The following is a 27,083-nucleotide window of genomic DNA, read 5'->3' as shown; positions in this document are numbered from 1 at the left end:
GTTGCAGGTTGCAACGAGCAGCCAGATCTGATCCACGCAATGGGAATTGGAGGGGCAGCATAACTTCGTCTCTTTATTCATCAGGTCACCGACGATGGCTCACACGAACAGCGAACGCCACATGTATTGGGGGGGGGGGGGGGGGGGGGGGGGGGGGGGGGGGGGATGGGGGATCAGAAGTTCAGAACACGACGCCTCAACACCGACCACAAACAAAGACGACAGTCGACAGGTGCCGGCGTGCGGCATCTCCCAGCCGATCGCCTGGTTCTTTTTTCTTCTCGCGCGCTGTCCGCTCACGCGGAGACCGGGACGGGCTCCGCCTGCTGCGCGTCGCCGGCCGGGCTGGTCTCGGCCCCATTGAGGAGCTCCGACACCCTGGCCGCGATGCTCAGCTTCGCGGCCGGCGAGACGCCGTGCTTCCCGATGATGGACTCCAGGACGGCCTCGCAGAGGGGCCTGTTCTCGATCGCGACGCCGCCGGCCTCCGGCACCGACGAGTCCTTGGAGAACGCGACCTGGGCATCGGATCGGAGCAAAGCGTCAGATCGATTTCAACATGTAACGGGAAAGAGAATTGGTGGTGGGTACGGTGCTCACGGTGAGGACTCCGGCGGGCGAGTGGGTGAAGAGGATGGACGCGCCTGGCGGGAACGTCTCCGGCTTGAACGCCTCCTTGAACTTGTCCACGGCGGCGCCCTCGGCGTCCGTGTACACGCCGGTGGCCTTCCAGTACGCCACGCAGTTCTCCGTCACCTTGTCCGAGTACTGTTCGCCCGTCAGCGGCAGGATCATCGTCACCCGCGTGAACTTCTCGAAGTCGCCTGCGACGCGTCACGTCATCAGTCGCCATTGCACTTGCATATGCGCAGCGGCGGCGTACAAAGGCCCCGTTATGCAGTGGTTGGCTGTTACTAGGCGCGAGAGCGAGCGAGGCGTCTTCTTCTTCTTACCCGTGACGACGTCGCGGAAGAAGGTGACGTCGGAGGCGAGCTCGTCGGCGGACTTCCCCGCCCACTTCTTCGCCAGCGCGGACACGGCCGCGTCCTCCTCTAAGTACACGCCGATGGCGGTGAACTTGATGAAGTTGCCGCCGATCTCCAACCCTCGCACACCTTCGCTCACCAACAAAAAAGGGATCAGATCAATCAAGTTGCCATGCTCTGCACCAACTACAGTTTCCTTTACAGAATCTAACAGACCGTCAGGGAGCGCGACGCACCTGCGCCGGCGAGGAAGTGCGGGCGGGCGGAGCCCGGCGGGCGTGCCACCGGAGGGAAGACGACGCCGTCGACCGCCAACTCCGACACGGCCATGGTTGCACACCACGAGGGAACTGATCGAACGCAGGCGGGGTAACAGATGAAGCTTATGCTTGCGTACGGGGCAGGGCGGGGTAGTTGCGATAATATGGGGACGAGCGAGAGAGCACGGGGATGGTTAGCTGGGACGCGACATCCCAACAGTACCGGGGGACCGCTCCATAAAAACAGCCCTACCCTACTAGCTTCGCTCCACCCCTTCAGAAAAATATAGAGTAGATAAATCTATTTAGCTACCATCGTAACTCCAACTCCAAAAATTAATTGGTAGGAATAGACTTTCTTACCCTTATTAGGGCAACGTTACCTTTCATGTTTGCACGTGACACTATTTCATTATAATAATTATTTCATCAATTTCTTATTACAGATGAATTGCTCTATTCCGCACTTCGTTTTGAATTCCAATTCGACAAGAATAGATGCTAGCTCGGAATTAGCCTGTCTGGCGATTTCACCTCGGACTCCGACGCAATTGCACACCGAGTCATTGATCGGGGGAGAACAACATTCTTGTCTTGTATAGTAGATTGATCTTGATGAGGTCCTTCAAGCTCGCCCGATGATCTCGACGACCACCCCTACCTAGCGCGCCAGATGTCGGTGTTTTATACCCGGCAACCTACCAAGAGGTATCCCGAGGTAATAAATTGGTTGGTGGGGTATCGTCGAACCTGAAACTCGAAGGTAAAAGCGAGGATACAAGACACATTTACCGGATAGTAATCCTGCCCCCTCGGTAGGCCAAGACACCCAAGCGCAAGGCGCAATATACAACACACCACATAGGACGTAGGGTATTACGTAATCTAGCGGTCCGAACCTGTATAAATCCGTATCTTGTGTCCTCGCTTGTACCTTCGAGTTTCAGGTCTAACAATACCCCACCAACCAATCTACTATCTCGGGATACCTCTCAGTAGGTTGTCGGGTATAAAACACTGATATCTATCGCGTTAGGTAGGGGCGGCAAGTGTTTGGCAAGATAGTTTAGGAGCCGAGCTGTCCTTATATAAACATATAAGATGCCATCAGCTCTCGGCCAAAATTGCAGGCATGCCACAGTACTCTAGCTAAAAGTCAAAATCTGAGCCTTTGATGCAACGAGCTCAAGCGCATCAGATATTCAGATGACGCAAGAGGCACGGCCCGCAGCCTGCAGGCCAAGGTAAACATAGTTCTAGGACGACGTCATCGTGGCAGCTTTGTAATAAATCAGTGCTTCCGAGGGCATCGATTGTGGTTGTTGGCGCGATTGACAATACGTGGCAAATCGATATCCAGTTTTGCGGCTAGATGAAGCTACCATTCAACTCAAACGGGAGTTGATAGTGATGCTCGCATCGTTTCGTGTCTGCAGAAAGGGTAGAAGGGTACAGAAGACCACCGAACTGAACTGCAGAAGAAGCTTTCGGGATCAAGGTTCGAAGTGAAATAGCCTAGACTTCTTGTAAACCTCACCAAACTTTTGATTAGGTGCTTTGTAGTGCAAATTATCAGAGGTTTTAAGGTACTCTGATTAGTACAGAAACTTCTGCCACATTCTCACAGTGATACTCTACAAATCTCTAGCACGGTGGCACAGCGAGATATGACTCTTCTTGCTGCCGAGATGTCATGTCTGTTAGCTACACTAATGATCAAATGCAGTGAACAGCGCAGAATTGACCAAAAGAACACGGCACTTATTCTTCCTTTCAAGAACAATACAAATGTCTGGGGACTACAATTTGCCCTCATCTACAGACTAAACTCTCACAGCCGACAAAACTCGACAGATAAGACTCCCATTCTTACAAATCCCGCTTCGACATATACTTTTTTCAAGGAAGAAAAGAATTTGGCTACAGACATCACCTAATCCAATAGAACTCACCGGAAGCACGGCGACTAGACCAAAAACCCTGTCAACCACCGCTTTTAATAACAAAGAAAAATAAAACAAATCCATCGTAAGGACCGAAGGAACAATAACTGACTACAAAAACTAACTAAAAATCAAGGGACCTGTACTGCTACAATGCGTAAGCCCTACTATGGGCCGTGGAAACCTAACTGGATAGTAGCTCAAGTACCAGCTCTTCCAAAAGATCATCTTTTATCAATTTTTCAATATCCCTTCCTACCCTGTCGATGCCATCTGCTAAATCTGGCCACTTCTGATCAAATCCTTTCATTTCAGGCTTCGTCTTACTCGGTGCAAGTTCTTCTCGTCTCTGATCTAACACCTGCAAGACCTTTTCCAACAGGCCCTCTGATCCCCATAGTGGAGCCAAGTTCCTGGCAGTATTGACCCAAGGTTGCATGTTCAAGCATGGAGCAAGAATTTGTGACAATACTGTGTTGACCATATCGAATAAAAACTTCCTATCTGATCTTGACCACGTAACAACTTTGTACTTGTTTTCCAACTTCTCAAAGACATCATAGCTGGCAGGGCAGTCGAGCGACTGACACACTTTGTAAAGTTGATCCTCTGCAGTTCCATGAATGCCAGAAGCGATCAGTATATCCAGCAAGTAAGAAAAGTCCCTTTCCTCTTCATCTTCAAATTCTTCAAGAATATCTTCAACCAGCTGTGTAGGTTCATTGTTGTTCGACTCCACTTCAGAGGATAAATAGTCACTTGTTCTGCCAACGCTACTTGCCTCTGCAGCAGTCTCTGCTGGTGCAAATGTGCCAAGCTCAAGTCTCAGTTGGAGATCTAAATGAAGAAGATCATAAATTTAACTATGATTAGCACAAAACAGAAATATAAGAAAGCTATAACCGCCACATGGAAATGTATGAAGGTATAAGCACTAACCATACAGATCGGCAGGCTCTCGCCTGATGTTTTCAGAATCAGAGCTATCCTCAGATGGAGGCTCAAGAACAGATATCGGGCTAGCCTGACCTATCTCTTTGCGGTATATGACAGACGTAGAGTCTAGGCGTGCAGCATGAGGGCAGTATACCTGTCAAAGGATAGTATGAGATCAACCTTCCTATCATGCTGAGCGAAAGCAAAACTATCATACATGTTAATCTTTTGTACTTTAGTACATTTTAATAATAAAATATGGTTCGGTTAGCCTCTGTTTTTTTTAAAGAAGGAAAAAGCAAGAAACCATGCAAATAAAAATCTTGTAAGTTTCTAATTCTACAAGCTCAAGAAACCATACAAGCATCTATAAATTGCAATATAACAAGTAAATTAGTATCATATATCTCAGTACCTACCTTTTTAAAGGTCATCTTCCATTGATTATTAGCTACTGCACCTAGAGATGATAAGTTGGAGCTATCACTAGTGTCGCTTGAAGACGATACTTGCAAGTCATCAATGCTGTCACCAGAGGAAAAGCATACTATCTTCTCAGATTCACTGTCTGCAGGGCTCCATAATTCTTCAGTTGCTTTTTGATTAAGTACAGTTGAACAGTACATTTGCTTTTCTCGAACTAATGCATTATTTAACAAAGCCTGTGAATATCCTCCCAATGAGCAATCAAGCTGGTCATGGACCTCCTCTGTATTAAGCAGGTCATTTACTCCTCTAGGATTCACAATTTTATGTCTTCGATTCAAAGTACTGATACAATTTTGGTCCTGATGATTACCGCCATACCGTGGTTGACGTAGCAATGACATTTTCTCAGAAAGGGAACTGTTTGCACTTGTTAAGCCCATCTTTGTAGAAGCTGACCTTTTAACGCTTCTGACTAGTTGATGACTAAAATCACTCATATCACTGCAGCTCTTTACAGTTGGAGGATTCTTCAAGTTGCTGCTGGGATTGTTGAGGTAATATTTAGGCCGAATGGACAATCCTGAAACAGTGCTGCTAGTATGGCACAATTCTATATTGCTGGAGGTTTTGTTTTCTCTTAGCCGTGGAATAAAAGTTGAATCTACAAGAACTGCACCTGAAGAATGAAAACCATCCAATTCTGTCATCACCGAGGGTTGCACGTGGCTGGTTTCTGTAATATTTCTCTCTGACGGATGACATCTTCGAGAACTTCCATAGGAGCTCTTATGCTTGAATTCCCCAATGTCTGAAGATAACTGTATCAATGCAATTATGTGAGAATGGTACAAACAAAAAAAAAGAAAGCACTGACGCGCAATAAAGTTTTGGGGCTGCAGACGTAGGCTGCGTTTGGTTCTCTTTGCTTATTTTTAGCATACTAATTAGGAGTATTAAACGTAGGCTATTTACAAAACCCATTGCATAAGAGGAGGCTAAACGGCGAGATGAATCTATTAAGCCTAATTAAGCCTAATTAATCCATCATTAGCAAATATTTACTGTAGCAACACATGGTCAAATCATGGACTAATTAGGCTTAATAGATTCGTCTCACCGTTTAGCCTCCACTTATGTAATGGGTTTTGTAAATAGCCTACGTTTAATACTTCTAATTAGTATTTAAACATTCAATGTGACGGATGTTAAAAATAAGCAGGAGAAACCAAACCAGGCCGTATTGTGCAGTGAAACAAATCCAAGTTCATTGTTGTTAAAACAGTAGTGAGCATTCGAACAGCTTACATAATCTGTGGATCCACTGCTATATCTGAAATCTGATAGTACTCCATGAACACGCCGTTGCTTGTCCACATGGGCAAACCCTGAGTGAAGTCAGTAAGAGAACAAGAACGGGTCAACTCCAAATCATTTAGACCTTTACCTTAGTCGCACGATGGGAACCATTCGAACATGTTACATCACAGGCCACCTTAATCAAAAACCGACAAAAAGACAGCATTGCAGTTCTTATCTGTCCCTAAAGGAAAGAATTGTGCTGTTTGAATCACATGGTACGACCAATTGTTTTCCAGTCAAATTGTGCTGTTTGAATTTTTCCATGAGTTTATGCCCTTCTGTTTTCTCCTCAGGCAATCACGAAAACATTGGGAAAATGGAAAATAAATGGTAAGATTCTCTGTTGGACTACTTCTAGCATGATCTCCCTTAATTTTTGTTTGTTCGGAGCAACGCACAAATAAGTAACCCAACGGTGCAAGCAAATTAGGCAACCCTCCCTCGCTTCCGCGGCACACGCTACCACTGCTGGACGGAGGAAGGAGGAAGCAAGGAAGCAAGCACTACCTAGCATGCGAAATCAACGAGAAACGACGATCACATGCGACCCCCAACCGTTCGAAATCAAGTTGGTAAACACTAACCAAAACGCCGCAGAGATTCATTTCGGGAGCAGCAGGCTCTTGTCTTACCTTCCGCCACCCGCGGCGGCGCCGTGCTCGCCCTGTTCGCCGTCACCGCGACCGTCCGCCTGACGACCCCGGCTCCCCCTCCCGTCCGGCACGACCGCCGCGCCCACCTCCGCCGCCGGCCGCTCGGCCCGCCCATCAACTCCCCGGCAGCCAGCGCCCAAGTCAACCCGACGACACAGCCCCTTGACGCGGACCGTGATCTGGCGCGCGGGGGGAGGGACGAGACGACGCCTATTTGAGGGAGCGCCGCGAGGAGATAGCGGGGAAGGCTGGATTCCCGGGGGAGCGTCGCGTCGCCTCGGGCGGGCGGGCCGCGCGGGGAAGCGGAGGGGAGAGCCGAGAGGAGGCCGGCGGGGCGCGTTCGGTGGCGGCGCTTGCGCTGCGCGGCAGCGGTTGGCTGGCGCCCCCCGCACCGGCCTTTTCAGGTGGGCGCCTTCGCCTGCCCAGGGGACTCGCCTCGCCCCCCGTGGAACCGCACTTGCGCGCTTCCGTTCCGTCACCTTTCCTTCCTACGCAGCACAACCTGTTGTCCCTCGCGCCCTCGGCGACAGTAACTTTTGTCTTGTCAAGGGTGCTTTGGAAGGTTTGACTGGCCTAAACCGCCGACGCGGCGGTGCTTATTGTGGTGACCCGTGGTTAGGCGGCTAGCTAGCTCGTCTCGTGTGGACTCGACCCGTGGTTAGCCACTGCTGCGCTGGCGGCGATCGATCCTGCGATGACGTGGCGTTCTCTGATTTGAGGTTGTGATGTCGCGTACACGGATTAGAGCGTGCGCGATTTGCAAACGTGGGGGGTAATCAAATCGAAACAAAATATTGGATGGATGCGGGGTTTTGCTTGAATCTGAAAGCGACAGGCCCCCCTTGTGGCTGCCAATACTAAATAAAATCGTGCCGGTCCGTCGCGGAAGGAAGGCGACAGGAAAGTAGGAACCCGTCTCACTCCACTCGTCTTCCGGCGGTTCCCCGTAAATACTCCTGCACAGTGCGCGCCGTGATAATATTCCCGCGTGTAATAGTAATAATGAATTAATGATGGTTGGATCGAGCTGATCGGGCGGATCTCCTCTCATCTCATCCCTCCCGCGAGCCATGGGTTTGCCTGGCGCCGCTGGTGTTCTATCCGCGTGGTTACGGACGGTCGACGGATTTGTGGCTCATGGCGGGAGAGGATGATTAGTTGGTCCCGTCTCGCTGGCCGGCAAGGCGGCAGCGCCCCGTTGCTGTTGGCCATGGGCAGGCTACTCTGAATCTCTCTGATTGATTGATTGATTAGTGCGCAACTGGCCTGTTCAGCCGAGGCCGAGCATCTCCTCCGATAAACAAATGAAGCTGGGGCTTGGGCTGCTAGTACGATTGGGCTTCCTCGTTTTCATGGTCGTCGAACCAAATCCTCTTCCACGCTCGCACTGTCGCACAACTCTCAGGCTACTGAACTTCGTTTTTTTTATTGAACGACGAAACAGGGCTGACGAGCGACCGAACTTGCACGAACAAATACGGCGAAACTGTCAGCGCGTATGAACATACGAGACCGGATCGTTGGTGACCTGCGCAGCACAGGAAAAAAGCGGACAGGTGTCATCCGATTTTGAAATTTCGAATTCGAAATCATGCAGGCGGAGCGCGAGAAATTTCTCGCGTCTTCGGCGGATCATGACATATCTTAATTGATCTCAACTAGTTTAGTGGACGAGGACAGTGCTTACGCAATAAGTGGGGTACCGTATTGGCTATAAGCAGGTCGGGGGACGGCTATGGATGGTGACTCTGCAACAACTGCTCGCGCGCCGCGAGTTTGAACAAATTTTGCCCCGACCAGTGGACTTCGTTGACCGTACGTATTGTATGTGCAATCACTAGACGATCGAGTCACGTAATAGAGACCAGGAAGATTTCAAATCCATGGACACTACTTTTGTTTAATTCACGGAGGTGTTCGAAGATTACAATACTTGCCGTAATACACAGAAGTCTACTTTTGTTTAAGCTGAACTGAAGCCTAATTACTCGGCTGCTTCGCAGTGCAGTTCAAACGAGCATGCCCACGTGCGGCACAAAATTTGTATCGGCAAATTCATATGTGTTTAGTTGCATCTACCAAATTCATATGTGTTTAGTTGCATGTACCAAATGTTACATGGATAGATGATCCTCAATGTTGTGTTTTAATCAACTTCTTTGAGCCATATGCTATATCAATTTTAATAGAGAATTATATCAAGTATGATGACTTTATTCTAAACGAGTTGGTACGTTTCTCGAATCATTCCATGCATGAACCAAATGCATATGAAACTGCTTGTGAATGAATTTCAGCAAGTATCATAGACCACACATGTAACACATGCATCCATTAAAGTACCAAGTATTTTGGTTCTGCATTGCTGGCCTTGTAGAATCATAAGAGTGCACACAACTCCTATTTTTTTTATTTTGTGTGAGAGAGTAACACAACTCTTATTAATGTAACAACCAATGCATGATTTCCTAAAAAAAACTATATAAAGAACCAATGCATGGGCCTAATTTCCCATCAATGAGCCCAACTCAAGTAATAAACGGCCCATTGCACCTGCCCCAGTAACTGGGCCATTTGGGCCGGCGCACGACCAACAATACGTCGAAAAACTTGTTCCCAAAAAAAAGTCCAAACACGGACCAATTCCACCACCCCACGCGAACGCGTGTGCATCCCCTTCCTCCTCCGATCGAGCGAGCCAGGTCCAGGCAAACCTGGTGCTCCCCTTCCCCGTCACCGCGACGCCTCGGCCTCCCGCTCCACCGCTCGCCCGCCCGCCTCCGCTTCTCGTGCGGCGACACCACGCCTAGAGATCGCGTCGCCACCCCGCTTGGTTCGGCTCGCCATTCCGCCCTCCCTGTTCGACTCGGTTTGTTGGTTGTTTGCGATTCCGATCTGATCTGGTTGCGTGATGCTAGGTGCTGGTAGGTAGAGCGCGATGGCAGCGCCGCCGGCGAGGGCTCGAGCCGACTACGACTACCTCATCAAGCTGCTTCTCATCGGAGACAGCGGTGAGCTCGCCGAACCTCTCAGCCCCTTCCTCTCTTGTCGTATCTCGATCTGCGCGAGATCTGATTCCTTCGGAATCATGTGTTATGTTCCGTTTCCGTGTGATTTGGCGTTCCGGTTGGGATCTGGTACCCAGATCAGCCTCTGCAGATGGTTGCGTAAAATGGGAATGGGCGGATGAATATGAATCTAACAACCGGACGGCACTTGGGGAGGTCTCACCTGTGTAACGTTCATATTTTTCGAGTGAATGTGCCCCTGCTTGCATTGACCTAGCAGGTGAAGAAATTTAATTGTGGATGTATTTAAATTGATGGCTACGTCTAGAATTCAGGAACAGGTGCTCGGCCTTTCAGGATGTTCATTCCACAAGCACTGGCGAGGCTATACTCCTATATTATTCTTGAATTATACAACTAGTAGCATGTGCAAGTGGAGCATAGCTCTTTGCATATTTCTGACTTACTCTGATTGTCATGTTGAGTGGTCATAGAGCATATCTCTCTATAGTTCAGCCCAGATGGCTTGATGGTTAACATTGCTGTTTGCTTCAGTCGAATCGAAAATTTAACTGATGCAATTTAATAGCCACATCTAAGGTAGAACATTGGAAAAAAACACTTACCTAGGCTTGAACATCCGTGATTGAGGGCTCTGCTTGAGATTAGGGAATTGTTGGGCTTGAAATGCATATTCTCAGTCACAAAACACTTACCTAGGCACGAACTAGGCAATACCTCAAGTTGGAAACTAAAATTGTGCTACTTATAAGATAATTGAAGTGTTTGTATTGTTATGCCTTGTTTTGCATTTCCAATGTATGGCCATGTTATTGTTCTCCTCGCAAGACAAAATATCCAGCTGTTTACAGAAGCTTGTAAGTAGGGGCACAAATTTAATTTTATTTCTCCTTACATGCATCTTTTGAACCAAAAAAAATCAACTAAGCAGTTTGCTTTTATCCGTGTGGCCTGACCAGTATTTATGCTGTAGTGCTCTATGCTCTTGTTTGAACAGTGACATGAAGCTATATATAGCTTTGCATATCATTTGTCTCGTTCAAGGCTATTTCCTGCTAATATATTTGTGGACCCTTGCTTATATTTGTTGTGGCACAAGCTAGATCGTTGTTTGCTACTGGCATAAGGTTTCTAATTACAAAATGTTGTGTGTATAGGTGTTGGAAAAAGTTGTCTCCTTTTACGGTTTTCAGATGGCTCCTTCACCACGAGCTTCATCACTACTATTGGGTAATGAGAGTAAAATCACAAAATCCCCTGGTTGAGAAATTGTCATGCTACATGTGAAAGCTTGTGTGAACTTATGAATTGTGCCCACTGGATTCTCAAAACAGTATTGACTTCAAGATAAGGACTGTCGAGTTGGATGGCAAACGGATTAAGTTGCAGATCTGGGATACTGCGGGGCAAGAACGTTTCCGCACTATTACAACTGGTATGCTTGCTGCCTTTGAGCAAACTAGTTTATATTTCTAAAAGTTGTTTGGCTGAATGTTGGTAATTTACAATTTTTCTTTGCAGCCTATTACAGGGGAGCGATGGGCATTTTACTTGTCTATGACGTCACGGACGAGTCATCCTTTAATAGTACTGACTTTATACTGAAGTGCTCTTTGATACGTCGCTTCAGCTTCCGATTCTTATACTACAATTGTTACTGACCTGCAGACATCAGAAATTGGATCAGAAACATTGAACAACATGCCTCAGATAATGTGAACAAAATTCTGGTAGGGAATAAAGCTGATATGGATGAAAGCAAACGGGTACGCAATCCATTCCTACTCTTACTCTTATTCGATCCCTTAAACTTTATGTTTTTGAATAACTCTTGAATTTATTTCTTGTAGGCTGTACCCACTTCAAAGGGGCAAGCTCTTGCTGATGAATATGGGATAAAGTTCTTTGAAACGGTCAGTGCAAGTCATAGTTTCTGTTATGTCATTCCTTTATTGTAGCATAACTGATAATCCAATGTCACATTTGATTTGTTTGTGATGCATAATTTATTATTTATTTTTCGCTACAGAGTGCAAAGACAAACCTGAATGTCGAGCAGGTTTTCTTTTCAATAGCAAGGGACATCAAACAAAGACTCTCAGAGACCGATTCGAAGCCTGAGGTGCGACCTTTTTCATAGATTGGACATATTCACTTTCTTTTGCACAGCACCTTAGCTCTTGTTCTTATTTTCAGGATCGAACTATCAAGATCAAGCCCGAAGGGGAAACTGAGACAACAGATGCACAGAAATCAGCTTGCTGTGGCTCCTGAACAGTTGGCACAGCAAGATTTGGTGTTACTGCGCATGTAATTTTTATCATTTTATTCTTTGCAAGCAACTCTTCCATGTGCGTTTCTTAAGTCATCGCAATTGTTGGGATTTGGACAAATGGGTGTTAAGTCAGAACATTTACTTGCTATATTGGTGGAAACTGGCCTTGATAACGATGAGCGCATATATACAACTGGGTGGCTGGTTTGATCTCGTGCACTCGAAAGGGAACATCGAATCGTGCTTTTCTTTCCAGTTTTGTGCGGTTACCTTGTACTTGCAACATTGGATAAGATCCTTTGAAAATTGTTAACATTCTGCTGAATTCCTGTAGGAACTGGTAAATCGGAATTGAAGCAAAGCAGTATGCTAGACCTAGGCATAGTTCGTGTAAAAGAAACAATGTGTTTCTTGCTTGTGATACTCTTTTTTTCAAGTTGCACGCAGTATCCTGTAGAACGCATTTTACAATACTGTACACTAGTCAATATTTTCTTACATGACAAGACTGTTACATAAATGAATCGTGCTGTATGATATGTGCAAAATTTCAAAGGACTCCGAATTACAAACCCAGGCCAAAAAGGCAAAAACGAAAGAAGCACGAAACCCCAAATGCTTGGTCATGACTTCATGAGGGGGCAATGTTCAGGTCCAAGCCCAGCAGCCCTCTCGCCGCTCCGTCGGGCTTGGGCTCGGCTTCTTCGGCTAGCCCGCGGGAAGCGGCGGCGGCGGCGCTCTCCCTCTCCTCCTCCTCGGCCACGGCACGGTGGCGCCTCATGTGTCCCCCCAGCGCCTGCCCCAGCGCGAACTCGACGCCGCATACCGCGCACCCGTGCGCGCGGGCCTTCGCCGCCGGCGCGGCCGGGGAGGCATCACCCGCCCGCGGGCGCTTGTGGCTCGCGCGGTGCCCACCCAGCGCCTGGAACGACGGGAACCGGCGGCTGCACGTCTTGCACTCGAACACGCGCGGCGAGGCCGGTGGCTCGCCGCCGCCGCCGCCGCGCGCGAGCAGCAGCATGACCCCTTCGGCCACGCTGATGATGCCCAGCTCCGCTGGCTCTTCTTGCCCGAACGTCAGCCTCTCCATCGTCGTCACGAAATGCTCGGTTGCTACGCTGTATGTGTGTATATACTACCGTGAGAGGCTTCTGGTTCCAAAGTATTTGTAGGATCGGTGCTGGAGATGGCATTTCTCTTTTTCTGAAGAAAGAGAGATGGCACTTGTGTTGTTCAGCTTTCTAAAGGGACGCTTGACTCAGTGGTAACAGTTGACTTGCTGCTTCTTCGTGTTATTAAATACCATACATGATAGAGTTGACTTGAGAGATAGATGGAGAACCCGGCATTGTTAGATGATGAGATGAAGAAAATTTCCGATGAGAGAACACCGGCTCGCCGCTCGATTCTTGCCCATAGTGCACAGAACTACTCAGGTCTGTGACACCCTAACCCACGCGTGGGTTGATGGAGATTTTCAGTGTTTAGTAAGTTTTGCATTTCGGCTAACATAGCTTTTGAAGTAAGCTATCCTCACTCTTTATTTCATTCTTAGTCTGATACTACAAGATACTATAATAGTAATGCCGTTAACTTACCCAGATCTCACTGCAATTCCTTTCATAATTGCTGGACTAATTGGCTTTTGTGCTGTCACTGCAGAAACAAGCATTTTTGTAAGAGAACAAAGCGTTAGCTGACCTCATCTTGATAGGTCGGTCGAGGTAGGTGGTATTATCTGTCCGTCATGGCTTTTGACTCGCTATAAATTCTCAATTATTTGACAATCTATTCTGACTTTGGACGGATATCATTAACAACAATGGAAATCAATATCAACGAGCCCTACACAAGTGCTACTTCGTTTCTCCGACTTGAAATTGAAAATGCTAAGTGGAATGCAGTAAGCTAGTGAGCACGGCGTGAGCTTTTATAACAGGCGTGGAGAGTACGTAGCACACAGTGATAAATCTCATCGCGTCATCCACGACCCTTACAGATCATTGATATATCTTTATCTCTCGCTGCTCCTTATCTGGCAGCAATCAGACTATAACTGAATTGCATATTTCTCAATGCATCTTCAAACAACACGTACTTATGCACCCTCATTCCCTAATTCTTGAACAACTAACCAACCTTGCTAGTGACGTACGCCTACATCACTTTGCCATGTTCCTGAACTTGAAGGAGACCTTCTTATCAGTTGAAGGAGACTTTTATCTTCTCTTGCACCAAGCAGACACAAGGTAAAAACGCAATAGCCCCAAGGAAAAAAAACACCCAGGTGATTACTCTGGGCCAGGGTCAGCTCCATCCTAACTGGGCTGCTCAAATAGGTTTGGACTGGCTGATCTGGCCCAATACTGTGATGGGTTAAATGTGAGTTGTTGGGCTAGCCGGATTCGATCAATAGGTTCTACTACAACTCAACAAGCCATCTCCTTGCTCCGCCTCCGCTCCGCCGCTTTATTCCTCGCCGGAGTGGAGGGGTCGAAGCGAACCAAAAACCCCAAGTACACACAGCGAAGAGAGCGCATCCGCCTCCCCTCCGCTACGCAGCCATGGCCGCCGCCAGCGTCGTCGCGGAGCCCAAGACCAAGTACGATCGCCAGCTCAGGTAACCCTTCGGCGCGCATCTGCCTTCGCCCTCCCATCTCCGCTACCTCCCCGTCACCACGTGATCGATGGGTAGATGCCGAGCGATTGCGTCGATTGATCCTAGGGTTTAGGGTTCTCGAGCTACTGAATCCCGCTATTGGGATCCAGTTTCAGCTCCGTTTGGATGCGTTATCCCATCTAGGGTTTAGGCTCCTTTTTGTCACTCTGGATTGCTAGCGCTACGCTCTGATGTAGGGGGAATCTGACGTGGTTACGAGGCTGCTCTTGTTTCTAGACTTGAGCGGTGCAGGCCTTGCATTTGGAGCCGGGGTTGCTTGCAAGGTATTGGGTACTAATTAGTTAGGCTTTTGTCTCGGTTCCATGGATTCCATTACAGTTAATTTGTGCCTTAAGTTGGAATTCTGATGGAAAAATGCAATTCAGTAGTGATTTAATGATTTTAGCTAGGTTCAGTGGGATTGGTACTTGGGGTTGCATTGCCTAAGCTAAAACTATACGCATATAGAAAGTTAAGTCCATGCGAATCTCAGGGCCCACTTCCATGCCAAGTGGTATTGTTCATTAGATGATATTTGTCTAGGTTGGTGAATTTTGGTTCATTTGATGATTTTTGGTTAATGGTTATCATGACAACTGTTAGCTGCTTCCCCTCAATTAATCTGCATGTGTCTTGGACTCTTTGATCTTGGCGTTGTATCATCTCAAAAACAAAAAAATCCTGTTTCTCTATTGCATAATTCTCCTGTGTCGATTATGGTGTAGGAAAAGAGTATTTGATGGCACAAACATTGTTTTTATGTTTTATCAAATTAAGGAAATCCAATTTGTCATTTTGCGTGTGCTTTCCAATAATTTGTTATCTGCTTGTTTTACTCACCCATTGAATCAGATAGCATACCAGATATTGAAAGCTACCTGCTTTTTTCTAACTAAGTACAGGATATGGGGTGATCAAGGACAAGCCGCACTGGAGAATGCTAGCCTATGCTTGCTTAACTGTGGCCCTACTGGAACTGAAGCACTGAAGAATCTTGTGCTTGGAGGAATAGGAAGTGTCACTGTTGTTGATGGCTCTAAAGTCGAAGCATCTGATCTCGGGAATAATTTCTTATGTAATTTCTTTGCTATGTGACTCTACCTGTTCTTCTGAATTCATCCTCCTGAAATTGATGGAACTCTTATTCTTGAATATTTTTTAATGCAGTGGATGAAGGATGTTTGGGGCAACCAAGAGCTAAATCCATCTGTTCTTTCCTACAAGAGCTGAATGATGCAGTTAAAGCCAAGTTTGTTGAGGAGACTCCAGCGACTTTGATAGACACCAATCCTTCATTCTTTTCCCAGTTCACTGTCGTCATTGCTACTCAGGTGTGTTCTTCAGCCTACTCTTAGGACAAATTGCAAAAGTATGATTGCTCTGGTGGATTTATTTCCCTATGTAGCCAGAAATTTTGGGTGTATAAATAGATATATGTTTTTTGTTGAAGATTGAAAAAAATGATCAAGAGATGAGAATCAATAAGAGGACTATTAGAAGGTTTACAGATTCAAAGTAATACTACCAAAAATTGTAACTGTGGTAGCTAATTTTTTTGTTAGAATTGAGAAAGAAATAATAAATATCTTTGGGCTTTAAATTATTAAAGCTCTATATTTGTGATGACCTGTCTAATGGACTGAATCTGTTGACCATTGTGGATGGTTGCTCGTGTTATATAGTATGTGCATCTTAAATGCTAAAGTAGCAAATTTCTCAATGGGTTATTATTCAACCAGTTTCTTCTGTTTTTTTTACTGAAGCTAAATAAAGTTCTGTTGCTTTCTAAGCCCACAACTGGACTCACTGGCCAGAAGCAAATATATTTACTGTTTCTTTTAACAATAGTTTTGGTCTGTTGGTAGTACCACTGTTCAATTATTCCCTCAGGATTTTATCATCACCTGTGCTACCGTGATAGTAGAGTTCCTCACTCGTCATTTATAGTATTGATGGCAAAATATTTGTCCCTTAAAACATTTTTAAATACAATGCCTTTTCATCTATGTTGCAGCTTCCAGAGAGTTCTTTACTGAAGCTAGATGATATCTGCAGAAAAGCAAATATTGTGTTGATTGCAGCACGTTCATATGGTCTAACAGGTCTGGTCAGGGTCAGCGTCAAGGTACTTTGATATACTTACATCCAAACTTTAGCATGTCCACATGATTAATTATCATGACAACACAATCACTAGTGGCAAGACTTGGCGATTTTGAACACTCATTCCTTCAATTGTGTAGTACTGTAGTTGCATACAAGGCCTTGCTACCTGGGCCTTGTTGTATGGCCAGTTTCCCTTTTCTAACAATTCTTTCTATGCCACTCATACAAACTAACCGTGTTGGGAGGAATTCACCACAAAAGCATTTTGGGAAGGTTGACAAATCTATCTATTTGTTGTTGTCCAGGAACACTGTGTCATAGAATCAAAACCAGACCACTTCTTGGATGACTTGCGCCTTCACAATCCATGGGCTGAACTCAAGCAGTAAGAATATATACATTCATTATAAACAGTTGTAATTGTACACGAGCACTGTTATTGCTGACACTTCTACTATGCAGGTTTGCAAAATCAATTGACATAAATGATAAAGATCCTGTCGTGCACAAGCATACACCATACATTGTTATCCTTGTGAGGCTTGCAGAAAAATGGGCAGATGCTCATGATGGTAATTTACCTTCAACTAGTCAAGAGAAAAGGGAGTTTAAGGTACATTCTTTTTATTGCTGTTGACCCGGCAAGAGAAAAGTGTTTTTAGGATTTGCACCTAAACTATTTCTCTTGTCAGGACCTGATTCGGGCCCATATGCTTAATGTAGATGAAGAAAATTACAAAGAAGCTGTGGAGTCTTCATATAAAGTCTCAGCCACTCCAGGAATAAGTAAGTTGCTTTTACGTGTCCTTATCCCAGCACAGTTTTAAGGATCTACCGCTGACCTTTCTTAAATTTACCTGAGTTATCAAGAAGTTACAACTCTTGTCACCCAAATGATGGATCTTAAGCTTATGTATGGGTTGGCGTGGTCTTATTTTCTTCATTTGTACCAGTAGTGGCCTCACGCCTTTTTTTTGAATCAGTAGTATTGAAAATGTTCTTGACCCTAGTGCTTTCTCTACTTACCTTATCCACCTCTCTGTCTATCAAATATTTAGCTTTTTTTTATTTACATAATTACATCGATCCACATTTCATTATTCTTGGATGTTTAGTATAACATGTAAGGAGCTTTAATAGTTGATGGAATATATGACACTTTGTTTGATTCAAGCACTGAGAGCATCAGTTGCAACATCTCAACCACTTTGTACCTTGATGCGTGTAAGTGTTGAACATTCTATTTGTATGTTTCAGCTACCATTTGTATGTTGTATGACATTCTAGTAACGTAGAACCCAGCTGATCCTTGGCACACTAGACAGTGTGAAGCAAATGGTGGCTATGGGATGGCTGCGATGACTTAATTAACATGCGAAATTTGTGGAGATTATTTCTGATTATATTATTTAGGCGATATAATATATATATTTCAAAAATGTTATTGGGGTCTAAATAGCCTTGTTCCCAAACTTGTTAGTTTTATGTTCTTATTGCTTTAGATGCACAAGTTCACTCGTATTGACTTGTACAAAATGGTGTGCGCAACAGTACAAATATGCAGGTTCTGACATTGATTTCTGTTAGGAAATGAGATCCAGCAGATAATTGATGATAACTCCGCGGAAGTCAATTCATCTTCAACGGATTTCTGGATTTTAGTGGCTGCTTTGAAGGTATATATCATATTATGATTATAATGTACGGAATGTTGACTTCTTTACTAGTATATTCCATGATAGGCCATTCCATAAGTTAGCACACTATGCTTAAAAGTTTGTGGCCTCATTATGACTGGATGCTGATTCATTTGCTACAGTTCTATTATCTGGCCTCCTTTTCTGTTGTTAAAAGCAGATCTGAAAGTCTTTTTTCTTGGTATATCTTACTGCCAGCTTTTAGCTTAGTTAGTGCCAACATCTGTTGCCATAAATGTAGCTAAGGTGCCTAAAAAATATACAAATGAAATTGCTTGGGTACCTCCTAGCTTTAGTTTGTGGACATGTGAAGTTGTGATCTTGAGTCCTGAACTTGTGCTAAAATTTCAGCTGTTAAAATAACCAAGGCGCCCTAAACTTAAAAACTTGAATACTGTGTGAGTCAGCTTTGGACTTAGAATGCTTCTAAGATGAACCTATGTTTTCATTTGCTGAAGAAGTCCAATTAGAGCATAGAAGCCTTCAGAGTATGTGGAAGCTGCTTGCATATGAACCTATAATATATGCAGTCCAGAAATAGTTTTTATTACCATGGTTTCCATAATTTGCACTGCTTTCTCTCTCTGTTGACAGGAATTTGTTGCAAATGAGGGCAATGGTGAGCTGCCTCTCGAGGGAACAATTCCTGACATGACTTCACTTACTGAGTCAGTTTCCTATAGCTGATTCTGCCATCTTCAGATTCAAATCCTGCCACTACAACTATATTCTCTTTTTTTGTGTGAATTATTTAATGATTCTCTTTTGTGATCTTACAGGTATTATGTAAGCCTACAAAAGATTTACCAAGCTAAGGCTGAAGCTGACTGTCTTGCCATGGAGAATCGCGTAAAGGATATCTTGAAGCGGATTGGTAGAGATCCGGATTCTATTTCAAGAGCATATATCAAAACATTTTGTAAAAATGCTAGAAAACTCAGGGTAAGCTGCTTTCTTCAGTTGACATATGTTGTAGCTTCTGTTTATAATTGCAACTTGACATCTTACTGCATGATGCCCTCAACTGTGACAACTTACTCATTTTAGTGATACCTGTAAGTTATCCATGCCAGAATGATAAATTGGATAGAAGGTGACTTTATTGATGTGCAGATTGCTGCTTGCTCGCATGTTTCAGAATGATAGAATAATGCTTTGTACTGTCAAGTAAAAGAGTCATAAAAGTTTTTCATTAACAAATTTTACTACCTATGCATTGCACCTATCAGTGGCTTTGTGCTTTTTTATAAGTTGTAAATGATCAGTAGTGTGAATAGATATAAAACATATCATTTTAATCTGGTTATCTATTTTCAATGTCTAGGTCTGTAGATATCGTAGCATCATGGAGGAATTTAGCTCTCCTATTGTTTCTGAGGTCCAAAGGTATTTCACCGATGAAGACTACAGGTCAGCATCCATTGCACTGAATTTTCCGGTTCATGTCTTTGCTTGTATTGTTTTTATTAGTAAAGAAAGTGCTATGCATGTTCCAGATTTGATGTTAGTACTTGTATCACATTCCTGCGAAGTTTTTAAGCTAGCATGGCATGCCCGTTATGTTCTAATGTGTCAACAACTAGGCAATTCTAGGTTAGCGCTATCATTTCTTTAATGTGTCACTGTAAGAGTTAAGACTTGTCATTCTAGGATACATTATCATTTCTTCAAAGATAAAAGAGAATATTTCTTGAAACTGCAAAACTGCAATGCGAATACAGATGGTATCATGAATATGATTAGGAACATCCAAAGCAGATATTTTTTGCTTGGAAGTCATATTTCATCATCACATAAATACTACTCCCTCCGTTCCAAATTGTAGGTCATTTTGACTTTTCTAGGTTAGATGCATAATAATATCTATGAACCTAGAAAAGTTGAAACGACCTACAATTTGGAACGGAGGGAGTAGGTTTGAATATGACAAACTATTTTCTGCTGAAATAGCTACCCGGTGGTTTAAATTTTAACTATTTTCAGTGAACTGGCCTCTCTAATGACTGTCAAACGTGTTACTGCAGTTATGCAATGAATTTCTACGTTCTACTACGTGCCGTTGACCGATTGGCTGCCAACTATAATAGATTACCTGGAATCTTCGACAGGTACTTGAGAAAAATGTTCATTTGGTATTGGTGAACATTATTATCTCACCTGTAGAGAAATGATTCTGTTTTTTATAATACTGATTATACACTGGATTCGATAGTGAGATTGATGAGGATATCCCTAGGCTGAAGACTGTTGCCGCTTCAGTGCTAAGTGAGATGGGCTTGAGCGGAACATCCTTAACTGAAGATCTGATTGCTGAGATGTGCCGGTTTGGGGGTGCAGAGATTCATGCAGTGGCTGCTTTTATTGGCGGCGTCGCTTCCCAAGAAGTAATAAAGGTCTGTTATATGCTTGACTGAAATTATTAAGTGATATACACCTGATTGTACATGTTGTGACCCCTTTATACATAATTCTTCCCTCCAATCCAAAATAGATACCGTTCCAGGATTTTACACAAAATTGAAAAGATTGGTAAAAGGCATCTCGAATTCATAGGAGGATATACACTTGGGCATGAGCTATTTATAAACATGTATTTGGAAACTGAAAAGGGTATTATTACTGATTTCTGTTCTTGTTCCATATTCCAGCTGGTCACCAAGCAGTTTGTGCCGTTGCGGGGAACATTTATATTCAACGGAATCGACCTCAAATCTCAAGTTTTGGAGCTATAACATGGCTTAGTTGCCCCATATTTTGTGCCATGGCCTCGCAGTGCAATGCAATCAGCTCGCCCATGTACTTACCAAAAAGATCAGATCCGAACTGGGTCATTGTACCGACGAAGAGCCTAATCTGCATGATATTTAGATGAGGCATTCTTGCCATGTAGCTCGATATAATCTATTGGTGTTTCTACCTTTTGGGATACGGAAAACGAGTTGGAGAAAAGTGGTTGGTGTTTAAGAATGCATTCTAAAAATCACTCTCCCATCTTGGAGTATCCGGACTGATGTAATTTTCAATATGTGATCTATGCAAGTGCATAGCAAATTCCGTAGCACGCGGGTTCTGCTGCAGTAGACAAGAGTAGTCACATTCCAAAATCGATGGGCTGTTATGCTGTACACTGTAGTAGACAATTGGACCAAGGAAAAGGAATTGCCACCGTCCAAGAAATGGAGCTGCACGTGGTGCCGATGTGAGTGGAAGCACAGCCAGAAATGGTGGACGGGCTGGAAGAAGTCTGGAACTCGCTCAATTACGGCTTGACGTGTGCGCAAGCTGACGAAAACGACCACTGTTTTAAGAGTGAATTCACTCGATGCTATTGGAATTTACAAGGATTCTCTCAATGCCATCGAAATTCTTCTCTTCCCCTCACTGCCACTGTTTCTAATTTCCTTTCTCTTCATTGCCATTCCGTTAGATTTTCCATCCATACGTGACACTGACAACGTGCCTTGGTCCTCCACTCTGCCCCGCCGTCGTGTAGTCTCCCTACGCATCGCGCCTCGGCACCCTTGGCGCCAATCCGCTCTGAGAGTGACCGGTTCTCCGCGGCGGACATCTGGAGCCGCGTGGCGGCATCAGCCCCCGCCGCCGCCGCCTCGGCGCGCACGAGTGCCTCCCGTGCCGCCGTGTGGTGGCCCCCAGCGCCGCTAGGAGCACCTCGCGCTCCGCCGTGGTGGCGTCTCCGAGACCTCGCCGAGCCTCGCCTCCAGCGCCGCCGTCTGCCTCTGCTCCTCCTTGGCCATGACGGCGAGCATTCGGTTGAGGCGTTGCAACCGCTCCGCCTCCCCGTTATCCTGCTCTGGCGATGAGTCCCGTGCCACTGCCGGCGCCTCCTTCCCGTCGGCCGTCGAGTCCCCGGCCGAAGCCTTCCGTATGTCCCCATGCGCCGGCGCGTGGCGGCCTACCTCTGGCGCCTCGCCACGGGGGAGCCCCTCCGTGAGGTCTCCCCCCGCTTCAGTCTTGGCATCTCCACCTGCTACAGGTATGCCAACGCCCTTGCTCAAACCCGAGGTCATCTGGCCAGACGGCCCCGTCACCGCGGCCAGTTCCAGACCGCATCTGGGATCCCCGGCGTTGTCGGCGCCGACTACACCACGCGCGTCCCCATCGGGTCGCGCCCAAGGCCAACGTCGCCGCGTACATGTACGCCTCCAACGGAGATGACGAGCTGAGACGGAAAATCTAACGGAATGGTAATGAAGGGAACGGAAATTAGAATTAGTGGTGGTTAGGGGAAGAGAAAAATTCCGATAGTATTGAAGGAATCGTTATAAATTTCAATAGCATTGAAGCAATTCACTCTGTTTTAATACTGTTCTTGTAACAGCGGGAGTGTAGAAGTGAAGATAAGCATAATGTCGGCTGAGCTGTTGGCGCTTTCATGGGGCGCACGTAGACACCGACCCACTGTGCGTATGATCTCAGGTGTCCATCGGCCGGACCAAAATCTCCAGCCAGCTACTGGTAAATGGCCGGCCGGTGGTGTTCCTTTCGCGACGACGCGCTTGCCGTCAGAGGGAAGCAAAAGACGTGTGACAGCGACAGGCTAGTGCAGTTAACTTCCCGGTCGATCACAATCATGCTTCCTTCCAGTGATAAGCAAAGAGTACAAGACAACACCGGTCTTCAGCGGTTGTTTGTGTGCATGCAAGAACGTATACACACAAGCTAGCGTACAACTATACGTAGTATATTTTATATAGCAATAACGCGTTTGCTGTTTTGGTTATTACTTCATGCTGGCGCCAGTGGCCGTTGGTCGGTAACGCGCTACTAGCAGGCACAAGCTGTCGTCGGCAAATTCTCAGGATCATCATCGCTTGCTACAGCCGATGGTGTTCACAACGGGATCACAAGCGCGTACTGCGTATACACACAGTAGTGGTGATTCTTGATTGATTGGATAAGACCGCAAACTAAGCTAGGAGACCGCATTAATATCTTATCCCAGCACTCTACCTCAACGATCTGTGTGGGCGCGACACTTACTCTTTGACCATGTCGACCTGTCGAGGAATGCACGCCAAGAGGCATGCATTAGTGCATTCCTTGTCCTCGTCCACAGGCTAGCTCGGACCTATTCGGCTGGACTTATAAGCCGGTTGAAAAGCTGAAATTGCTGATTTATTGTGATAGAAAAATATTGTTCGGTGGCTGATAAGCTGAAGCGAACGGGCTGAAATATGAGATGCAACTTGCCCGGTAACTAATACTAAGCGTGGCCGCCTGCTCGCTTGGCACGCAAGGGTACCAAGCACCATCTGAATATCACCTCATGACGTCATCGCCGCATCATGGTCCTCCGGTTGAACCATCAGCAGTAGCAAGTTGTTAGCTGAGAGTAGACGAGTAGGTAGCTAGGTTAGTGCTGCCTGCCGGCTTCTGTTGACGAGTAGTGCTACCGGATTAATTAGTTTGGAAGTGGCTGCGCGGCTTCCAGAACAAAGTAGAGAGCACAAATCGCCGGCGGTTTGGGCCTCGATGGTCAATTTGGCCCGCAGCCACCACGTCACGGCTGACTTGTCGACCACGCACGTATGGTTTTAGTTCCAGATTGAGTTTGTTCGCGATTAGTGTACTCCTCCTTGGAGCTACCAGAAAAGGAAACTTAAAGTAAAGTTGCAAGGCTAAAGCGGCGGAGTCGTGCCCGCCACGTCGTCTGAGATGGATCCAAAAGACCTAATCTCTCCGGCGGCTACTGGAGTAGCAGACCAGGTAGGAGTAGTAGTTGCCAAGTGCCAACCAGTGCACGCAGCTGGCCCTGGCGCACCCGCCTGAGCCGTTCCGGAGTCGTGCGCGTTGGACCGGCTCCAGAGCCTCCGGCTGGCTTCGTTCAACTCCCATCCCACCCCGCACGTGAGGCAGGAAAGCGTGGCCCCCGCGGCAAGTATATGCGTGCGTATTGGAGTAGTACAAGTCTACAGCTCTCTACATGCTGTGGACCCTGGACGATGCACCGCATAACAAGCAGCTCACCTCTGGCCACATCCGGCCGGTCCACAGTCACAGGGTGTTTGTACCTGTTCGTTTCACATAAGTCGGTTGAAAAGCTAAAACGACTTATTTGTTGTGAGATAAAAATACTATTTGGTGGCTGATAAGCCAGCTAAATAAGCTGAAGCGAACAGGCCCATTGATCTTTGGTTCGGACTAAAATTCATGTCACATCGAATATTCAGAGGCTAATTAGGAGAACTAAATAGACGGAGGCTAATTCCCGAGACAAATCTATTAAGCCTAATTAATCCATCATTAGCGCATGTTTACTGTAGCACCACATTGTCAAATCATGAACTAATTAGGCTTAATAAATTCGTCTCGCAAATTAGCCTCCATTTGTGCAATTGATTTTATAATTAACCTATGTTTAATTAGAAGAATACTTCTAATTAGTATCTAAACATTCGATGTGACATGAATTTTAGGAGGTTCTAAGGAACCAAACAGCCCCGAGTTAGCAAGATTGTTAGAATGATGACAACTTCTGGAATCCAGGTGACGATCAATGCCTCTCGATCTATTCGACGAATGAATGAATGACCAAGGGGGTATCCATTGACCGCCCCGTGCTTGAAATCCAAGTCACAAATATCAACAAGCCGAGAAAAATGTTCTAGACCCTTCGACCCGTGCACACAGTCAGCAGCTCAGCACACCGCCCAGGGTCTCGCAAGCCCATACGCATACACCGTCCCCATCCCGCCCGGAATTATCAATTGCTTTTCCACTCCCATCACCCCCCGCTTGCTTTGCTTCCAGTAAACAAACAATAAAGAAACCGGCCGCCGGACACCGCGGGGGGCGGCGGCGTCGTTGCCCCCGCGGCTAAGCAAGCAAGAGCACCGGCCGCCACGCGCTCGGCCCCGTCAATAGCGCCACCCGCCTGCCGTGCCAGCTGAGCTCACCACCGCGCTCCGCGGCCGCACCACCACCACACGTCCGGCCCCATCCACATCCGAGCGCGAAGGACGACTCGGGACTGGGCGCCCAGCCGTCCACGTCGCGACGCGGCGCCGCGCGTTCCGGTGCCTTCCCCTGATTGGTCCCCCCGCTCCACGTCTCCCCCCTCATGTCGGTCCGCCCCACACCAATTTGGCGCACACGTAAGCCCCCTCGCACAACCGCCTCTCATCTCTCGCAGCCAGCACAACCTATATAACCGCTCGCGACTCCAACGCCCCCTCCCACCCAGAAGCCTTTTGCCTCGCATCATACAGCTCTGCAAGATCAACAAGCAGCCAATCCTCCGCAAGATGAAGCACCCTCGGGACCAGCAGGAGGAGGTGTCGCTAGCCCTGTCGCTGAGCACGACGGACTCGTCCACGACGACCTCGGACTCCGCCACCGCGGGGTCCCCGGCGTCGGCGGCGGCGTCCAATAAGCGGGCGCGGCGGAGGGGGCCGGTGGTGGCGACGTCGGGGGAAGGGGAGTTCGTGTGCAAGACGTGCGGCCGGGCCTTCACCTCGTTCCAGGCGCTGGGCGGGCACCGGACCAGCCACCTGCGGGGCCGCCACGGCCTCGAGCTCGGCGTCGGCGCCAAGGCGCTCAAGCAGCACAAGGCGGCCGACGCTGCAGGCAAGGGCGCCGGCGACAAGCAGGAGCAGCGGCCGCAGCACGAGTGCCACATCTGCGGGCTCGGCTTCGAGATGGGCCAGGCGCTGGGCGGACACATGAGGCGGCACCGCGAGGAGATGGGCGCCGCCGAGGCCGCCGACGCATGGGTCTGGCGCAGCGTCGAACGCCTCCCGGAGGAGCTGGAACTACGCCGCGCCGCCGCCGCCGAGCCGCCCGTCTTGCTCGAGCTCTTTGCCTAGGATTACTCATCGCGCCTGATGATTTGGACTGACGCAGGACATGTAAATGATGATATTGTTTGGTCTTTAATTAGATCTTTAGGAATTGAGAACCAGCTGATGCTGGCTTTTGTAAGTATGCTAGGAGTTTTGGTTGATCATTAGTGGTTCGATTTCAGATGTCACAGAGCTGATTTCATCACAATTCTTTGGTTCAAATATACAACATATGTTCATCTTCTGCACTGCAATCTGCTGTTGAAGTCAGAAATTCCGCTCGATTGTTGATTGTTCTACTGTTCGTATGCTTGTTTTTGGAGGGCAAATCATCTGTTCCTCTCTTTTCGGAAAAATGCGGTGTACCAACTATTGATATCAGAACAATAAGCAGATGCTGAACAATTTACCCAACAAAATATCTTCTTCCAGAGCGCACCTTTCTAGATCATCCGATATATCCGCTTTTCAGCATCAATTTGTGTCTTTTTGGCGAAATGTAACTATCAAGCTAGGGAAGAGAGATCGAACAGAAAGATGGAGAATCCGAGCATGACTTTGTGGTTATGCAACTGCTCCGTCCGTACTAAATTACCATTCGTTTTGGTTCTAGAGACATAACTTTTATAATGTATCTAAACATAATATATATCTAGGTGCATGCTAAAGACTATGTATCTAGAAAATCAAAACGAATAGTAATTTGGGTATCTAGGTGCATCTAAAAAAATCAAAACGAATAGTAATTTGGAACGAATGGAGTAGCTTGCATCTAAGACTAAGAATTTGAGGCCTTTCTTTCCGGTCGGGGGATCGTGGGTACATGCCTCGCTCAACACACAGCAAACGTGGACTGCACGTAGTACGCCCGTAGAAATTCACTATTTTCGGTCCCTCTTCGCTCCTGCAAGTCACCGGTTGGGCCCAGGTAGGCAGGTACGATGAACTT

General features: G+C 46.6%; 6 protein-coding genes across 7 annotated transcripts; 3 read left to right on the top strand and 3 right to left on the bottom strand.

Moving 5' to 3' along the window:
* Positions 1–160: 160 nt before the first annotated feature.
* LOC117836517 (chalcone--flavanone isomerase) lies at positions 161–1,451 on the bottom strand. The gene is made up of 4 exons (XM_034715967.2): positions 1,223–1,451; positions 954–1,115; positions 601–824; positions 161–518 (listed from the first exon to the last, which is right to left on the bottom strand). Exons 1-4 carry the CDS (start codon positions 1,314–1,316, stop codon positions 297–299), a joined length of 702 nt encoding a protein of 233 aa, XP_034571858.1. The 5' UTR covers positions 1,317–1,451; the 3' UTR covers positions 161–296.
* Positions 1,452–2,986: 1,535 nt separating this feature from the next.
* Positions 2,987–7,070, bottom strand: LOC117839606 (uncharacterized). The gene is made up of 5 exons (XM_034719987.2): positions 6,546–7,070; positions 5,860–5,939; positions 4,545–5,372; positions 4,129–4,279; positions 2,987–4,026 (listed from the first exon to the last, which is right to left on the bottom strand). Exons 1-5 carry the CDS (start codon positions 6,679–6,681, stop codon positions 3,374–3,376), a joined length of 1,848 nt encoding a protein of 615 aa, XP_034575878.1. The 5' UTR covers positions 6,682–7,070; the 3' UTR covers positions 2,987–3,373.
* Positions 7,071–9,219: 2,149 nt separating this feature from the next.
* LOC117840712 (ras-related protein RAB1BV) lies at positions 9,220–12,089 on the top strand. Its single transcript, XM_034721234.2, has 9 exons — positions 9,220–9,399; positions 9,485–9,577; positions 10,753–10,825; positions 10,930–11,030; positions 11,117–11,182; positions 11,264–11,361; positions 11,446–11,508; positions 11,625–11,717; positions 11,792–12,089. Exons 2-9 carry the CDS (start codon positions 9,505–9,507, stop codon positions 11,867–11,869), a joined length of 645 nt encoding a protein of 214 aa, XP_034577125.1. The 5' UTR covers positions 9,220–9,399; positions 9,485–9,504; the 3' UTR covers positions 11,870–12,089.
* A 166-nt stretch (positions 12,090–12,255) lies between these two features.
* LOC117840713 (uncharacterized) lies at positions 12,256–13,400 on the bottom strand. Its single transcript, XM_034721235.2, has one exon. It carries the CDS (start codon positions 12,958–12,960, stop codon positions 12,502–12,504), a length of 459 nt encoding a protein of 152 aa, XP_034577126.1. The 5' UTR covers positions 12,961–13,400; the 3' UTR covers positions 12,256–12,501.
* Positions 13,401–14,291: 891 nt separating this feature from the next.
* On the top strand, positions 14,292–21,390 carry LOC117839858 (NEDD8-activating enzyme E1 regulatory subunit AXR1). 2 transcript variants are annotated; one of them, XM_034720291.2, is made up of 14 exons: positions 14,292–14,490; positions 15,432–15,604; positions 15,697–15,860; positions 16,544–16,654; positions 16,941–17,020; positions 17,098–17,248; positions 17,328–17,421; positions 18,223–18,311; positions 18,927–19,000; positions 19,112–19,274; positions 19,657–19,742; positions 20,357–20,440; positions 20,569–20,725; positions 20,981–21,390. In XM_034720291.2, exons 1-14 carry the CDS (start codon positions 14,435–14,437, stop codon positions 21,062–21,064), a joined length of 1,566 nt encoding a protein of 521 aa, XP_034576182.1. In that variant the 5' UTR covers positions 14,292–14,434; the 3' UTR covers positions 21,065–21,390. The 2 variants fall into 2 exon arrangements, with proteins under 2 accessions (XP_034576182.1, XP_034576181.1); XM_034720290.2 differs by having other exon boundaries at positions 14,294–14,490; positions 20,545–20,725.
* Positions 21,391–25,511: 4,121 nt separating this feature from the next.
* Positions 25,512–26,388, top strand: LOC117837161 (zinc finger protein ZAT5). Its single transcript, XM_034716748.2, has one exon. The coding sequence runs from the start codon at positions 25,598–25,600 to the stop codon at positions 26,156–26,158; it is 561 nt and encodes a 186-aa protein (XP_034572639.1). The 5' UTR covers positions 25,512–25,597; the 3' UTR covers positions 26,159–26,388.
* Positions 26,389–27,083: the final 695 nt, after the last annotated feature.

The sequence above is a fragment of the Setaria viridis genome, chromosome 9 (genome assembly GCF_005286985.2).
Source record: "Setaria viridis chromosome 9, Setaria_viridis_v4.0, whole genome shotgun sequence".
In the NCBI taxonomy this organism is placed as follows: Eukaryota; Viridiplantae; Streptophyta; class Magnoliopsida; order Poales; family Poaceae; genus Setaria; species Setaria viridis.
This window is presented reverse-complemented; position numbering and strand designations above follow the sequence as displayed.

Coding starts and splice junctions, on each gene's coding strand:
- LOC117840712 (XM_034721234.2), top strand. CDS start 9,505: ATGGCAGCGCCGCCGGCGAGGGCTCGAGCCGACTACGACTACCTCATC. Junction 11,509..11,624: donor GGATAAAGTTCTTTGAAACG/GTCAGTGCAAGT, acceptor TTTTCGCTACAG/AGTGCAAAGACAAACCTGAA. Junction 11,718..11,791: donor AGACCGATTCGAAGCCTGAG/GTGCGACCTTTT, acceptor TCTTATTTTCAG/GATCGAACTATCAAGATCAA.
- LOC117839606 (XM_034719987.2), bottom strand. CDS start 6,681: ATGGGCGGGCCGAGCGGCCGGCGGCGGAGGTGGGCGCGGCGGTCGTGC. Junction 5,373..5,859: donor GCAGTGGATCCACAGATTAT/GTAAGCTGTTCG, acceptor GCATTGATACAG/TTATCTTCAGACATTGGGGA. Junction 4,280..4,544: donor GGAAGATGACCTTTAAAAAG/GTAGGTACTGAG, acceptor ATCCTTTGACAG/GTATACTGCCCTCATGCTGC.
- LOC117840713 (XM_034721235.2), bottom strand. CDS start 12,960: ATGGAGAGGCTGACGTTCGGGCAAGAAGAGCCAGCGGAGCTGGGCATC.
- LOC117836517 (XM_034715967.2), bottom strand. CDS start 1,316: ATGGCCGTGTCGGAGTTGGCGGTCGACGGCGTCGTCTTCCCTCCGGTG. Junction 825..953: donor CTTCCGCGACGTCGTCACGG/GTAAGAAGAAGA, acceptor GACGCGTCGCAG/GCGACTTCGAGAAGTTCACG. Junction 519..600: donor CGCCCGCCGGAGTCCTCACC/GTGAGCACCGTA, acceptor TCCGATGCCCAG/GTCGCGTTCTCCAAGGACTC.
- LOC117837161 (XM_034716748.2), top strand. CDS start 25,598: ATGAAGCACCCTCGGGACCAGCAGGAGGAGGTGTCGCTAGCCCTGTCG.
- LOC117839858 (XM_034720290.2), top strand. CDS start 14,435: ATGGCCGCCGCCAGCGTCGTCGCGGAGCCCAAGACCAAGTACGATCGC. Junction 17,422..18,222: donor CTCAGCCACTCCAGGAATAA/GTAAGTTGCTTT, acceptor GATTTCTGTTAG/GAAATGAGATCCAGCAGATA. Junction 19,275..19,656: donor AAAATGCTAGAAAACTCAGG/GTAAGCTGCTTT, acceptor TTCAATGTCTAG/GTCTGTAGATATCGTAGCAT.